Source organism: Pezoporus flaviventris, unplaced genomic scaffold (genome assembly GCF_033815535.1).
Source record: "Pezoporus flaviventris isolate CSIRO_AGI_PZ_B2104156 unplaced genomic scaffold, CSIRO_AGI_Pfla_v1 ptg000383l, whole genome shotgun sequence".
NCBI lineage: Eukaryota > Metazoa > Chordata > Aves > Psittaciformes > Psittacidae > Pezoporus > Pezoporus flaviventris.
Genome location: NW_026892930.1, coordinates 125,805 through 141,989, shown reverse-complemented (window position 1 = coordinate 141,989; position 16,185 = coordinate 125,805). Strand labels below are relative to the sequence as shown.

Sequence of the window (16,185 nt, the reverse complement as noted above, 5' to 3'; positions counted from 1 at the left end):
GCTGTTAGAAACAGACAGATTATATATGATGATCTGGACACAGCCAGAATTGTCGGCGTACACCGAGTTCTCAGGGCGTCTGAATGGGACCAGCACACGTCTGGTTTGGTCATTTACACTGGCTGACCAACTCACTGCCTTTTCCAGGCCATGGCCTAGTCTACAGCACACAAACTTAAATGGGAGAAATACCTGGGTGTGGGGAGGTTACTGGTTTATGTCCTCCATTTAAAATCCCTGCTTGCACAGAAACAATATTAGGAAAGTAACATTTGAGGAGCTTTCCTAGAAAAAAAAGAATTCATTTTAGGAGGAAAACCAGTGATCCTTTCTACCCATCGGAGAAGAAAATGATCAGGGCATAGTGATGCATAAAAAGAACCTGTTCAGAGCCATCAGTGGGACCCCTAGGATGGACACCTCCAGTGTCTTTATCAAGTCTGTGCTAAGGAAACATTTGCTTTCATTTCACTCCCAGAAAGCAAGTCAGAAAGGAAAGAATGACTGCAAAAGGCCTTTACTCAGCGGGTTTCTTCTAAAGCAATGCAAATAAAGCAGTGGGAACAATGGTTCCATCCAACAAAGATCCAGCTCAGATGCTTCACAGAACATTTCATTTCTCTAGAACTCTGAGGTGTTACATCAGAATTTTGTGTTAGAACAGACTCAAAAGAAATGAAACCCTTTTCTTCCCTGTGGTCAGGGACTTCTCTTCTGAACGTTCCCAGTTTATTTAGCCAGTGACTAAAGATAACAAACGGGTCAGCCTGACCACAAACAATCAAAACTGGATGTCTTGGGCAAACAAGCCAGACGGGCAGAGGGACAAGAAAAAGAACATCAGTTTATTTAGTTAAGCCTTTGTAAACTGGTCTTAAGTCCTAGCCCCTTAGAGGCTTCCCAGCATGATGCGTGTTCCCTTTCTGAATGGCTTGTTTGAAATTCAGAATGCATTCCTCAAAAAAAGCACTGCCATTTTGGAGTTCCTGACTCTGTTCTTCAAGGCAGTAAGATACCTTTATCTACGGTTAGCTTCAGATTTGCTCTAGTAACACCAAAACTGAATGAATACATGGTAACAACTGTCATTAATAGAGTGCTTCCCTTAAACTGAGCCTTGAAAGCAGCAGTTCTTTGGGAGTAGGATAAAAAGAACAGAGCAATTCCATATTAGATTTTTAATCCCACCTCCTTTCACCATCAGGCCTTCACTCTCATCACCCAAACTCTGGCACTTTCATATGTTTGCCCAGAAATCACTGGATGCATGCTGTCATTTGGTGAAAAGTGTGAGGAAAATTCTACCCAACTACTTTAAAAGCAACAACAATCCCTTAGAAAAGTATCCTATTTGAAATGGGGAAACTGGCTTCAGTATGGAGAAAGTCTGTTCAGAATATGGTCAATTCTCTCACCAGCCCATCTGTTGAGCAGCATCTCCTTTGAGAGAATCTTCACCGTAAGTCTGATTTCAATAACAGATTGAGAGAGAACGGCCGTTTAGGCATATATACTCACAGATCTTCTGCAGCAAAATAGCTACTTCTTTTGTTTTGGTGCTGCATTTTTACTAATTGCTCGTTATTGAGAAATAATTGCAAGATAAAGCTAACTCTGTTCAGTAGTTTTTGTTCTTTAAGTTGCTTTGCCTGCTGCACTGGATTTGTGTATTACAATTAATTTAACTACATATTGCTAGTATCAATTTGGAAATTGGGATGTGTTTTATAGAGATACTCATGATATTTAGCAACTGCAATTGGTTTGAAAGTCTCGTAATCAAGAATTTTTAGGTTTGGAATTACCAGGCAGATGGGTGCTGCAACAGAAGACAGCAGCACCTCTTGGGTTTCTGCCTGGTAGGATATTCAAAAGCTACTCCAGACCATACTGTATGCATGTATCCTGTGCTATCCTTACCTCACATACAGAACCATAACAACATTATGGCAAAGCTTAAATGTAGGTTTGGTAACAAACACGTACGTGGTCAATTCTTCAATTCCCTACACATTCCATAGTGAGTTTGGAAAAACATAAAATTACCCATTAGAATCTTACATTAAAATCCAGTACCAAGAAATAGCATAGTCTTCAAAACTTTTTACTCCAATTGATCTTGCATCCAGGATATTACTGATGCTGCTGAGAAAAGACAAGACTGCTAATAGCAGAGAAGCAGAAAACTGCTCAGTGAAGCAAAAGGAGGACTTCTTGGAGTGGGTTTCCTATCCTGAAAAGTGCTTGCCCATATTAACGTTTCCTAAGAAGAAATGAAGAATCATTTTGTCAAAGAACAAACAATGTAGTTGTAGATGCCAGAAGAAGGAAACTTCCTAAGGTGCGGGTGCTAGCACTGCTGGGAAGGTGCTAGAATGCGGCAGCCTCAGATCGAGAGGTAAGAAAAGGTACCCCTGTGCTCCAGACTGCCTGAGGATGGAGAGTAGCTGGTTGCTACCCAGGATTGGAGATGCTTGCTGTCCATCTGCAAGGGAGGTGCTGTCTGGCATCAGAGCCCAGGACGTTGCCTTTTGACCTTCAGACGTGTGCTAAAAACAGGAGCATGCTGATGAGGTGAGATGCAAAAGTACTAGGACAATCCACAGTACTAGGAAGGCTGCTGTAGGAAGGAAGAGCTGAGGCCATCACTGGCTGGCCTGAGTCCTGCTGCATGAAGACTTCAATTTGAACCTCCTTTAACTTTCCTTGCTATTAATTTTGGCTAGGAAAACCAAGTGGAATGTTTTCAAAACTGACAGTCATTCTGAGGAACACTAAAGCTTTTGGCTCCTTGCTCATTTCTGCATACCACAGTGCTGGTTTTCCCTACTGGAACTTTGCAAGTGCTCAGGCACAGAAACCATCGCCCAGGAAGTCTCGTCCGGGTACCCTCAGCCATTTGATACAACAGATTCTGATCTTTGTTTTTCAATTCCTAAATTATTTCACAGTCTCAGAATCCAACACACAAGCACTTAAGAAGAGTAAAACCTACTTTGCAGCTCCCCTGAGGTCGGTTACGTTTCTTGTTTTCCCTCTTCCATCTTTGAAGGTAGTCTGCTTTGCCACAGCTAGCACGCCATTCTTCATGGAGAAGTCCAGGAAGCATCTCTTAAGAACTATTCAAAATACCAAAAGAAAGCAGAAATGGAAAGCAATGGAAAAAGGAAGCAATGGAAAAAAAGACAGAAACTATGGGTAAGACAGAGAGAGGAGGAGTTTATAAAAGAGAGAGACAAGGACAGACATTCACATACTCATTTATGTTGCCCTGCTCTTTGCTGCACCAAATCCTTGGTTTCATTCCAAAGGGAAGAGTAGGTCAGTCCTCCTACCAGCTGTACGTCACCTTTATCTACTGGTTCTGCACTTTCCTTATCAGGTTCCAATAAGCACTGATGCCTGGGCTCAATATTCAGTCTGCAATATCTACTCCCCCACTTATTCTCAGGAAACACTTAACTAACACGTCTCTTTTCTTCCCTCTCTGATCTTCACCTCTGGCTGTAGGCAAAAAGAAGGTAAGAACTTCTTTGCAAATGATTTTCTGTCTTTTGGGTCAGTACATCATTTTTCATACAGATTTTTAATTCTTTATCGCTTCAGCCATTATTTTCTCTTTTTGACAGCCTGGGCCTGCTTTACACAATCTCTATTTTAAAGCATGGAAAAAAGTAACAGCACTTCCTTATTTGCATGAGCTTCTAGGTCAGTGACAGACACTCTTGAGCTCTGAGACCTCTGCCTGTCTACTCAAAAGCACCTGCTGACCACAGTGATGAAACCAGCTTTTTGTCCCCTTAATTCCTCTGCCGCCCTCCATAGGCAGCACTATGTGCAGCACTGAAAAGCAAGCTGCCCGGTTAACTGGGCTCAAGCACCACCTGAACTTCAACAGCTGCCCAGAGGAGCTTTCCTGCAGTCGTGGCATTTCCTTCCTGTCAACAGGTTGGCTTGGGTTCGGTTGGGTGCTCACATGTTCTGGAAGGAAGAGTTTGCACCGTAAACCACTTCTTATCAGTAATGATTCAAGAGCAAGAAAGAGCTCAGCTTGACCCAATCACACTCCAAGTGTCCATGGATGGCTCCCTAGAAAAAATGATGATAAAGCTTCATACTTTCAAACTGTTTAAAACTGAATGGAGGCCACTGCCAGGTAAGAGCCAGCTCCTCGTGACCTTGCCACAGAACACTTTTCAGGCTGGAGTTGTGATTTCATGTGAACGCTTACAGTCTGCTAAGATGTGTGTAAGAAATAGAACCACTCACAAGGCCTGCTTGGAATGATCATCAAAGGACAACCTTCATCACGTAGAGCTTGAGCAACAGACTGAAAAGGGGAAAACTGGGAATGCTGAATACATAGCAGAATTAACTACGTGCGTTTTGTTTCCCACCCACTCTGAGAAAATGCCCCAAACTGGACTCTGCAGCCTCCTCCCCAAATTTGACTGCTGAAGCTGCAAGACACATTCATGATGTGAGAATCCAGCCTCTCAATGAGATTTGGGAAAAGACTATTCTTTACTTTTCTAGTGACAAAAAAGAAAAGACCTCTTCACTTTGGATCGGCAGGTAAAGCAGCAACTACTGGGCAATCGCTCCTTGCCTCCCCCTTACTTTTCTCCTAAAGAAGAGTAAGAATTTAACACAACTAACACAGCTTTAGTGCAGGGCGGTTTAGAGATGGGAGAAATCACACAGTACATTTGAGTCCAAAATCAGTTCCACGAAAGACAAGACTTCTTTGCCTAGCTAAATTACTGAGGAGCTCTACATAACAGGAGCCTTAAGAACTGCTTTGAGACACTCTGCTCGACTGCTGCAGGGTACTTAAGTACTAAAGGATACTTCTCACAGTACCGCAACCACACGGGTAGCTGCAGATACTCTTTAAGGAAACAGGAATCACTGAAAGAGTCAGGGATGGGATGTGCATACAAGACCTTCATCCCCGACCAAATCACTGTCAAAGCGTATGTATGGGACAACTCCTTATACGGTGAGATCAGAATAATTCAAAGCTTTGCTGTAGCTCAGTAAAATCATGCTTATTACACATTGCTTGAAGAAACAAAATGGATTCCATCTCCTCCTGATACACACAGACCTTGTGAGGACTCTTAAAACCAGGTCTGCAGAACTGCTTCAAGTAATTCCACTGATCGGGTTTGTATCTGTAGGAAGCCTGAATATCAATGCAGGTCACAAACCTGCCTGGGCACTGTGAGACCCAAGCTGTAAGGAAAGAAGACACACTGGGGGTAGAGAAGGGTAAGGAAAGTCAGTGCAATCAGAAAGCAAGAAAAAAGGCCACCTGACAAACTGCCCTGTTCTATGGAATTGCCTTCAGTAATGCTTACTGCAGCATTTGGAAAGGGACACAATGCATTTGCGAGTGCATTTTGAAGGGTCCTTTCCAACCCAAACCATTCTATGATTCTGGGAAAAGAAAATGGCAGGCTCCCTGCTGGGAAAAATCACGCATGAGAGAGAAACACTGTTGGGTTTGCACATTTGGGATGAGGCTTTGCAATATTAAGGTTTTGTAATACTAAGACTTTGCAATATTGGGACTGGGGCTAAGCCGGTGCAAACTGCTGCTGTAGTTAAGCAGTAAGTTGGGGTACCGTGTGCCTGCCAGAGAGTTATGAAATCAAACCCTAAAAGGAGAGAAAGAAAGAAGTAAGAGGAAGGGGTGTACGAAACTGAGTAAGGGGAGGTGTAACCAGAGGCGGGACAGTTAGCACGTAGATTGTACACGTCAGAGAGGCTGTAAACCTTGGAGTCCCCAACCAGTGGGGTAACAAGGGAGGGAACGTGAGGATGGGAAAGGAAATACAAATCAAAGTTCTGCCTTTGCTGTGTGTGCCTGCTTGCCAGGACACCCGTTTGTGCACAAACGTTAAATAAATAGCTGCTTCACTGCTGTGTCTGACCGAGGCCTGCCTGAACCTAGAGACTGCTTCTCACCCTTCAACTTCTCAGACACCAAAACCCACGACCCATTCCCTCAGCAGGAGGCTCACCTGAGACTCCAACTTCTCGCCGCCTTCCTGTTTCTGGGACGCTGCTCTGGGAGGGGCACTTTCTCGCCTGACCTGCTGGAGGCTGCTGCTTCTCTTCTCCCTGCTCTTCACTGGCATCTTCCGCACTGCTTCTCTGGGCTCGTTTCTTCCCCTTTCTCTTCTTTACCCGTCTCTGCCAGGCATTCTCCTTCTCCTTCCTACTCACCACAGGCAAGCAGAGGGGGAAAACAAAGCAGTTGTGTATTTTTTTAACTACAGAAATCCCATGCAAACGTTTCACAGAAGAGACAATCCCCTGCAAAAACACGTGTTTACAAAAACCAGCACTCACAGCGACTGCAGCCGTTGGCGAGGGCCTGTGCTTGAGCTACGGCAGTAACTAAGAGTCACCTCAGTGCAGGACGCGACTCCGTGACGAAGCACGGAGCCTCCCGGACACCTGCACAGACAACACATGGCCAGGAGCCTGTCCACAGAGCACCAGGACAACCTGGGAACCAGAGACTTCCCCAGAAACAAGGCCTGGAACATTTTCAGTTCATCCTCAAATAACCTCCTGTGACACCACACTCATTTTCAGCCGCACGCAGGGACCAGGAAGGTCATACATATTTTGTACTGTAGGGTGCTGTACGCGTAGCCTGTGTACCGGGCCATCCACAGCTATCTCATACATTAAAAGCGCTAGGATTTAAAGGGCATTTGTAGAGCTTTAATGAGAGAAACTCCGTTTAGTTTTTAGATGGCATAAAATTACATGAACAAACCCTAGATCAACTGCTCCCACATCTAAAGCCTTCAGCTCGATGACCAGGGGAAATCAGCAGCAGGGCAAAGAAAGGTTCTGGCCCTTCTCAACACACTGAGACTTGAAATGGAAATGGTACAATGGGCTGCTGAAAACCACACTGAGAGCAACGCTTTGGCTTTATTCCGAGAGCAATGCTGACAACACACTGACGTTTTAGTTGTACCTAAACTGGGGGGAGTTCTTTGGAAGGGAAGGATCACTGCTCGGGTCGGACTGGGTATCACTCAGCGGGTGCTGAGCAATTGTATTGGGCATCACTTGTGTTTATTGGCTTGGGTTTTTTTTTCCTTTTCCTCTTTTTTTTTTTTCTCTCTTCTTGTTATGTCCCTTGTAATTATTATCACTATCACCAGCACTAGTACATTGTGCTTCGGTTATTAAACTGTTCTTATCTCCACCCTCGGGTTTTTCATCCTTCCCTTCCTGCTCCCCATCCCGCTCCAGGAGCCAAAACCCAGCTCAGAGTCAACGACACCTCTGCCCCATCCCCCCCCCCACCCCCCCCCCCCGGGTGCCGGGGATCGGCTGCCCCAGCAGCACCTCCCCCCCCGGGGGGAAACAGCCCCCAGGGCCCCCCACAACAGCCCCGCTCCATCCCCAGGGCCGGAAAGCTGCGGGACCCCCACAGCTCCCAGCCCCCCATGCCCCGGCTTCGCAGCACCCCACACTCCCAGCCATCTCGCAGCCCCACTGCCCAGCGCTCGCACCCGCCCCCCGCATTCCCCCGCAGCGCCCGGCCCCACTGCCCAGAGCCTCGGGGGGCCGCAGACCCCCAGCCCCGCTCCCCGGGCTCTGCAGCGCCCCCCAGACCCGCGCCGCGCCCGCTCACCCTCACCTCCTCCCGCTCTGCCGCCGCCATTGCCGGCTGCAGCTCCGCCTCACGCCCTGGGCCCGCCTCCGCCGCAGCCAATCAGCGCACGGCTCCCCCGCGCGGGGCACGCTGGGACCTGTAGTCCGGCCTCCTGCACATGCGCACGGGGCAGTGGGCGGGGAAGGGGGGGGCAGCGGGACCCCCGTGAGGGGCGGGGCCTTTCCTCATGGAGGAGCCGCCCCCCATGGGATCCCAGAGGCACCGGATGGGCTGGGGTGAAGGGACCTTAAAGCTCCTCCAGCTCCAAGCCCTGCCACGGGCAGGGACACCTTCCACATGGAAGGAGCAGCTTGCTCCGAGCCCCTGTGTCCAACCCGACCTCCAACGCTGCCAGGGATGGGGCAGCCACAGCTCCTCTGGGCACCCTGCGCCAGCGCCTCAGCACCCTCACAGGGAAGAGCTTCCTGAGAGCTTGTGAAATACGAACTCACTCCTCTAAACGAGGTAACGAGGGTTTAGTGAGGGACAAAGTCAAGAAAACAAAAGCGACAGCGCTGGGCGCCTGACCACAGCCAGAGGCGCAAGGGATTAGCATTTGGTACAGGTTTATATACTTTCAGTATTACATTAGTTACATGCATATTCATAATTCCCGCATATAGGCGGGGGATATTATAACTAGCTTCGAGAATTTATCATCACAAGTCTCCTCCTCTTGGCGTCTGCGCACTGCTCTGTGGTGATTGTGAGCAGGGGGCTTGAGGATGAAGTAAACAGTCTTCCTCTTGTGAGCAGGGGTCTTCAAGATGCAGTAAGCAGTCTTCCTCACGGTGTACTTTTCACCTCTGGCACAGTTGGGCCCCCCAGCAACCACACAACCAGCTATATCTGTAATTACTCTGATAACTAGCAAGGATTTAAAACAGTGTGACCTTCCTGCAAAATTTGTTGCAGGATGGGCAGATGAGGAGTATCCCAAGCTAGCAGAGCCCTGGGAGGCTCTGTCTCCAAACGAACTGATAAGGATGGTGTGAAATAACTCATTCGTTTTTAGTGGGGCCACTAAAGCCTGTTATCTCACCACAGACTTACAACACAAACATTGCTCTTTAAAACTACTTTAGGAGACCCGCGTGAAACAATTAACTCATGTTTAAGTGGGGCCACTACATCCCACAGACTTACAACATAAACATTGTTCTCTTTCTACAGCCTAAGTTAGGCTAAAAAGTACTTTAACCCTATGTTTTCCAGGCACTAGCTTTCCTTATACCAAGCTTCACACCCCACCTTCTCTTGCCTTTACAAATTCTTTTGCTATGTGACTCCATTTAGATCAAGAGATCTGAACCTTTTTAACTTGCTGTCTGGTCTGGTATCTTTAGCGTGTTTTGTTTCTGTTACTGCAAACTCGTACAGTTATATCCTGCACGTGAGCACACCTATGATTTGAGAAAGCCAATACATTTATGTGTTCATCACAATCTCACCTCAATCCACCTCTGTGGAAAGGAAAAAGGGGATAAAATAAGCAGTAAATCGCAGCCTCCTTGTGACTTCCCAAAGCCTCCGGTTTCAGTTCTAAAGCCTCGTTCGCAGGGTCCCAAGGCTCAGGTTCAGTTTCCAAAGGCTCGGCCGCGGGGATGCTGCTGCCGGGCGGGGGGCGCACGAGCCCGGCCGCGGGGCTGGGCAGGGCCCGCTCCGCCGTTCCCCGGGCTCCCGCGGCCGCGAGACCCCCCCCGCCGGCCGCTCCGCCCGGTGGCAGCGGGCGCCCGGGGCGCGCGTGGACAGAGCCGTTGACAGCGAGGCTGCGGCGGCGGCGGCAGCAGCGGCTTTTGAGCGGCTTCTGAGCGGCTTTTGAGCGGCAGCGACTTCGGCAGCGGCTTCTGAGCGGCAGCGGCTTGGGCAGGAGCAGCGGCAGCAGCACCAGGTGAGGCGGCGGCGGCAGCTCTCGGCGGTCCGGAGCCCGCCCTCCGCCGCTCCCCGCGATGGTGCCTCCCCCGTCCCCCCAGCGTCCCCCCGCAGGGGCTCGCGGCACCGCTCCCCTCTCCCGGTACTGGCAGTGGCGGCGCTGGGCGAGCCGCCGCCGCTGGGTCTGGGTCTGGCGAGGCAGCGCCGGCCCCTGGCGCTCCCCGGCCCGCCCCCAGGCCCCGCCCCGCCTGGGGCCGGCCGGGGGCCGCCACCACCCACAGGTGCCCGGCGGAGCGCGGACCGGCGGCGGAGCGCCCGCTCCCTCCCCGCCCCGCAGCCTCCCGGCAGCCGCGACCCCCGAGACCCCGGAGCGCGGTGCTGCTGCGGGGGTGCCGTCACCGGCAGCGCGGTCGGGCAAGGTGCCCGTGCTCCTCCTGACCCGCATTGACCCGTCGGCCTATCTGCGCTCCGGGACCGGCGGGGAGCGGCGCGCCGCGGAGCCTCGGCCGGGAAAGGCCGGGAATGATGCGGCTCCGCTCGGCCCGGAGCGCCCGGTGGGGGCCGGCGGGGACCCCGCGCGCAGCGACAGCGGCCGCGTCTGTCGCACGGGGCACGACAAGGAGAGCTTCGAGCGGCTTTACCGCGTGGGACCGCTGCTGGGGAGAGGCGGCTTCGCGTCCGTGTACTCGGGGCTCCGCCTGTGTGACAACAGCCCGGTAAGGGCGGGCCCGGCGGCGGGCCGGGGAGGCGGCGGGGCTCGGCTCAGCTCAGCTCAGCCCAGCGCTGCCCTTGGCTCGCAGGTGGCGATCAAACAAGTGGCTCGGGAGCGCATCTCCTCGTGGGGCGAGCGGGTGAGTGCGCGGGGCCACCGGGACAGTGCGGGGCAGAGCGGGTGGGGGTGAGCCGGTGGGGGGGAAAGTGGGACAGCGAGAGGGAAGTGGGTGTGGAGTCACCAGGGGACACGGGCCGGGTAGGGGTGCACCAGAGCATCCCTGGGGATTGCGGGGGGCACCTGCAGGAGGGCATCAGAGCATCCCAGGCAGGGAGGCACAGGAGCCCCGGGCCAGCATCGGCCCTGCTGACGGTGCCGTGGTCCCCCTGCAGCCCAGCGGCACTCGCATTCCCTTGGAGATAGCCATGTTGAGGAAGGTGCGCTCCGGCTGCAGTGCCATCATCCAGCTCCTCAGTTGGTTTGAGCTGCCCCACTCCTTTGTGCTGGTTCTGGAGCGTCCGGAGCCATCGCAGGACCTCTCCGACTTCATCAAAAAATGGAGGTTCCTGCCCGAGGATCTGGCGCGGGGCATTTTCCTCCAGGTGCTGGTGGCTGTGCGGCACTGCCACAGCCGCGGTGTCCTGCACAGGGATATCAAGCCCCAGAACATCATCATCAACTTGGCCACCAGAGAGGTCAAGCTTATCGACTTTGGTTGCAGCACCCTCCTCAGGGACACGGTCTACACCACATTTAGCGGTGAGCCCACAGCCCAGGGTGCTTCCTGTACCGGGCAGTTTGTGAACAAGAGTCACGTGCTGATGAAGAGGTGGCGGGTCACACCGAGTGTGCGTCCGCACGTCCGTGGGGCCACCGGTGCAGCCCCTGCATCCCTGGGGATCCGCGGGCGAGAATCCAGGAGCAGGCGGCATCTGCCTAATGAGGTGCGCCCGTATCCTGTTGTAGGAACACCTTTGTACTACCCGCCGGAGTGGTTCCGCTGGCACTGCTACCACGGGCGTCCGGCGGCGATCTGGTCCCTGGGCGTGCTGCTGTATGAGATGGTGTGCGGGGTCCTCCCCTTCCGGTGCTGCGAGGACATCGTCAGCGGGCAGCTCTTCTTCCAGCGCCGGATCTCTGTCGGTAGGTACCTGGCTTCGCAGCAGCAGGGGAAGGTCGGGGTTTAGGGGGTGGCAGCTGATCTCCCTTGGTCAGCTGGAGGAGGTGGCCCATGTCCTGCCATCCTGCTCTCCTCCAAACCGAGTCATGGAGCAGGAGGTCTGGGTGCAGCTCTGAGCGCACCCAGGCCTGGGCGCTGCGGACGGTGGCACAAGGTAGGCAGGAGCCTCCTGCCACTGAGCGGCAGTTCCCGGATTCTCCCCAGAATGCCAGCACCTCATCAGGTGGTGCTTGTCCATGAGAGCTCACGACAGGCCATCCCTGGACGATGTGTTCAACCACCCTTGGCTGCAAACATCCACTGCCCCAGGAGACAGCCGCCCTCCACCCTCACAGCCTGAGCCAGCAGCTGGGCAAGTAAGCTGGGGGTGCCTCTTGGGGGGAGCGTGGGGTTTGGGGGTTTTGGCAGGTTGGGTTTTGCGGAGAGCGGGTGGTTTTGGGTGTTTGGGAGTTTGGTGAGGTTGGGTGTTTTGGGGGGACTTTTGCAGTTATTGGGGGGCTTGTGGGGATTGGTTTCTGGGTTCTTTGGAGAGCAATAGGTGTCAGAGGGACACCTCATAAGAGTTATATCTCCTCCTTGTAGCTGGGGCAGTGGTGAGGTTGGGCTTTAGTCTGAGGATAACGCTGGTAACACACTGATTGTATAGTGGTTTCTGGTTAGCACTTACCCTGAGCAAGGCTGATTCAGTCTCTCACGCTCTGCAGTGAGGAGAGACAAGACGTAACAGCAAAGCAACAGACAAAGCGGCTACTCCAACACCAGCCATGAGCACTGCAGCTACTCCAACACCAGCCACAAACACTGCGGTGACACCAACAATGGCAACAGGCACCGTGGCTACTCCAATGGCAAGGACTGTCACTACAGCTACAACTCCAGCAACATGCACTGCTGCTATTCCAACCAGGGCAAAAAAAGCAGTGTGGCTACTCCAAACTCAGAGACAAGCAGTGAGGCTTCTCAAACCCAAGCCACAAGCACTGCAGGTACTACAAATACAGCGACAGACACATCGGCCACTCAAACACCGAGGACAGGCACTGTGGCTGGTGCGACCCAATTCAACATGCCCTGCAGTTAATCCAGCCCCAGGCACAAGGACTGCAGTTACTCCACCACCAGTTTTAAGCTCTGCAGCTACTCTATCTCTGGGAAGGAGCAATGGCACTACTCTAAGGCCTGCTATGTATACAGTGGCTACGACAACCCCAGCCACAAACACTGCAGATACTCCAGTGCACGCCACAACCACTGCAGCCTCTCCAACGCCAGTGACACGCACTGCTGCTCCTGGAGCCCCATCAACAAGCAGTGAGGCTTCTCCAGTGCGAGCCACAAGCACTGCAGCTTCTCACTGCCATCCACAAGCCCTGCGGCTACTGCAACCCCAGTGACTGGGACAGAGGCTACTACATGGCAACGATAGGCATAAACACTGCAGCTATTCCAGCCACTGCAACAAGCACAGCAGCTACTGCAGTGCCAGCCACAGCAACGGGGCTACTCCAATGCTTGAGACAGACACTGCCGCTACTGCAACCTCATTGACGAGCAGTGAGGCTTCTCCAAACCAAGCCTCATGCTCTGTGGGTACTCAAAGTACCGTGACAGACACATCAGCCACTCGAATGCAAAGGACAGGCACTGTGGCTACTTCAGCCCCATCAACAAGCACTTTGGAGAATCCAACCCCAGGCACAAGTACTTCAGTTGCTCCACCAGCAGTTTTCAGGTCTACAGCTATTCCAACTCTAGGAAGATGCAATGGGGCTACTCTAAGGCCTACACCATAGGCAGTGCCTAGATCAACCCCACCCAGAAGCACTGTGCCTTCTCCAACGCCACTGACAAACACTGCTGCTCCTCCAATGCCATCGACAAGCAGTGAGGCTTCTCCAACCCAAGCCCTAAGAACTGTGCCTACTGCAACCATGGCAGCAGGCCCATGGGTTACTCCAATGCCAAGGACAGGTGCTGTGCCTGCTACAGCTCCAAAGACAGGCACTGCAGGTATTCCAGCCACATCAACAGTGAGGCTTCTCCAGTGCAAGCCACAAGCACTGCAGCTTCTCATTGCCAGCCAGAAGCCCTGCGGCTACTGCAACCCCAGTGACTGGGACAGTGGCTACTACATGGCAACCATAGACATAAACACTGCAGCTATTCCAGCCACTGCAACAAGAACAGCAGCTGCTGCAGTGCCAGCCACAGCAATGGGGCTACTCTAATGCCTGACACAGACACTTCCACTACTGCAACCTCATTGACACGCAGTGAGGCTTCTCCAAACCAAGCCACATGCACTGCGGGTACTCAAAGTACTGTGACAGTCACATCAGCCACTCGAATGCAAAGGACAGGCACTGTGGCTACTCCAGCCCCATAAGAAGCACTGTGACTAATCCAACCCCAGGCACAAGCACTGCAGTTGCTCCACCACCAGTTTCCAGGTATGCAGCTATTCCAACTCTAGGAGGGAGCACTGCCGCTACTCTTCAGGCCTGCAACGTTTGCAGTGGCTAGATCAACCCCAGGCACAAACACTGTGGCTACTGCAAATCCTACCAGAAGCACTACAGCTACTCCAGTGCCAGCCACAACCACTGCAGCCTCTCCAACACCAGTGACCCATCAACAAGCAGTGAGGCTTCACCAAACCAAGCCCTAAGAACTGTGCCTACTGCAACCATGGCAGCAGGCACATGGGCTACTCCAATGCCAAAGACAGATGCTGTGGCTCCTACAACTCCAGTGATGGGCACTGCAGGTATTCCAACCACATCAACAAGCAGAGAGGCTTCTCCAGTGCGAGCCACAAGCACTGCAGCTTCTCATTGCCATCCACAAGCCCTGCGGCTACTGCAACCCCAGTGACTGGGACAGTGGCTACTACATGGCAACGATAGGCATAAACACTGCAGCTATTCCAGCCACTGCAACAAGCACAGCAGCTACTGCAGTGCCAGCCAGAACAATGGAGCTACTCCAATGCCTGAGACAGACACTGCCGCTACTGCAACCTCATTGATGAGCAGTGAGGATTCTCCAACCCAAGCCTCATGCTCTGCGGGTACTCAAAGTACTGTGACAGACACATCAGCCACTCGAATGCAAAGGACAGGCACTGTGGCTACTCCAGGCCCATCAACAAGCACTGTGACTAATCCAACCCCAGGCACAAGCACTGCAGTTGCTCCACCACCAGTTTTAAGCTCTGCAGCTATTCCGACTCTAGGAAGATGCAATGGGGCTACTCTAAGGCCTGCAACATAGGCAGTGCCTAGATCAACCCTACCCAGAAGCACTGTGCCTTCTCCAACGCCACTGACAAACACTGCTGCTCCTCCAACGCCATCGACAAGCAGTGAGGCTTCTCCAACCCAAGCCCTAAGAACTGTGCCTACTGCAACCATGGCAGCAGGCACATGGGTTACTCCAATGACAAGGACAGGTGCTGAGGCTGCTACAACTCGAAAAACAGGCACTGCAGGTATTCCAACCACATCAACAAGCAGTGAGGCTTCTCCAGTGCGAGCCACAAGCACTGCGGCTTCTCACTGCCAGCCACAAGCCCTGCATCTACTGCAATCCCTGCGACTGGGACAGTGGCTACTACATGGCAACAACAGGCATAAACACTGCAGCTATTCCAGCCACTGCAACAAGCACAGCAGCTGCTGCAGTGCCAGCCACAGCAACGGGGCTACTCCAATGCCTGAGACAGACACTGCCGCTACTGCAACCTCATTGATGAGCAGTGAGGCTTCTCTAAACCAAGCCTCATGCTCTGTGGGTACTCCCCATACCCACAACTCCCCCCAGGTGACCCTCAAGTAACCTTCTACACCCAAAACTGCTCCCTAGTGACCCCCAGACCAAAAACAGTTCCCCAAGTGTCCCCCAAATGAAATCCCAGACCCACAAGTGCCCTCCAAGTGCCCCCAAAGACCCAGAGCTGCCCTCCAGTCATCTCCCAGACCTACAACAGCCCCACAACTGCCCCCCGAGTGACCACTCAGACCCACAACTGCCCCCAAGTGACCCCCCAGACCCACAACTGCCCCCAAGTGACCCCCCAGACCCACAATTGCCCCCAAGTGACCGCCCAGACACACAACTGCCCCCAAGTGACCCCCCAGACACACACCTGCCCGCCAAGAGAGCTCGCAGACCTACCTCTGCCCCCCAAGTGTTTACCCAGTGACTCCCAGAGCCATAACTGCCCCCAAATGATCCCCTCAGCCCTAAAATTGCCCCCCTAGTGGCCTCCCGGACCCACAACTGCCTCCCAAATGACCCCCAAGTGTCTCCCCAGACCCACACCTGCCTCCCAAGTGACCCCCAAATGACTCCCCAGACCCACAACGTCCCCACAAGAGATCTCCCTGACCTACAACTGTTTCCCAGCTGACACCCCAGTCAGCCCCAGACCCACAACTGCCCCATGTGCTGCCCAAGTGATCCACAACACCCACAACTGCCCCTCACTGCCCCGCTCCCATCCCGTTCCCATCCCATTCCCACCCCGCTCCCATCCCGCTCCATCTTGCTCCCATCCTGTTCCCATCCCGCTCCCATCCCGTTCCCATCCTGCTCCCATCCCAGCTCCATCCTGTTCCCATCCCTGTCCCATCCCGGCTCCATCCCATTCCCATCCTGTTCCCATCCCGCTACCATCCCGCCTCCATCCCGTTCCAATCCCGGTCCCATCCCGGCTCCATCCCGTTCCCA

General features: G+C 53.0%; 1 protein-coding gene and 2 long non-coding RNA genes across 3 annotated transcripts in view; 1 reads left to right on the top strand and 2 right to left on the bottom strand.

Annotated features, from left to right (window-relative positions):
• The window catches only part of LOC133263625 (uncharacterized), a 341,489-nt gene that overhangs the window by 283,763 nt on the left and 41,541 nt on the right, over positions 1 to 16,185 (bottom strand). The gene's annotated exons all lie outside the window — the stretch shown is intronic.
• Positions 3,966 to 5,219, bottom strand: LOC133263628 (uncharacterized). Its single transcript, XR_009741513.1, has 3 exons — positions 5,111 to 5,219; positions 4,270 to 4,330; positions 3,966 to 4,089 (listed from the first exon to the last, which is right to left on the bottom strand). It is a non-coding gene; the product is annotated as an uncharacterized LOC133263628 (long non-coding RNA).
• Positions 7,809 to 11,814, top strand: LOC133263624 (serine/threonine-protein kinase pim-1-like). Its single transcript, XM_061443466.1, is given in 7 exon segments — positions 7,809 to 7,822; positions 9,849 to 10,278; positions 10,363 to 10,413; positions 10,667 to 11,033; positions 11,241 to 11,417; positions 11,659 to 11,749; positions 11,751 to 11,814. Coding segments are annotated over 7 exon segments (1,194 nt in total).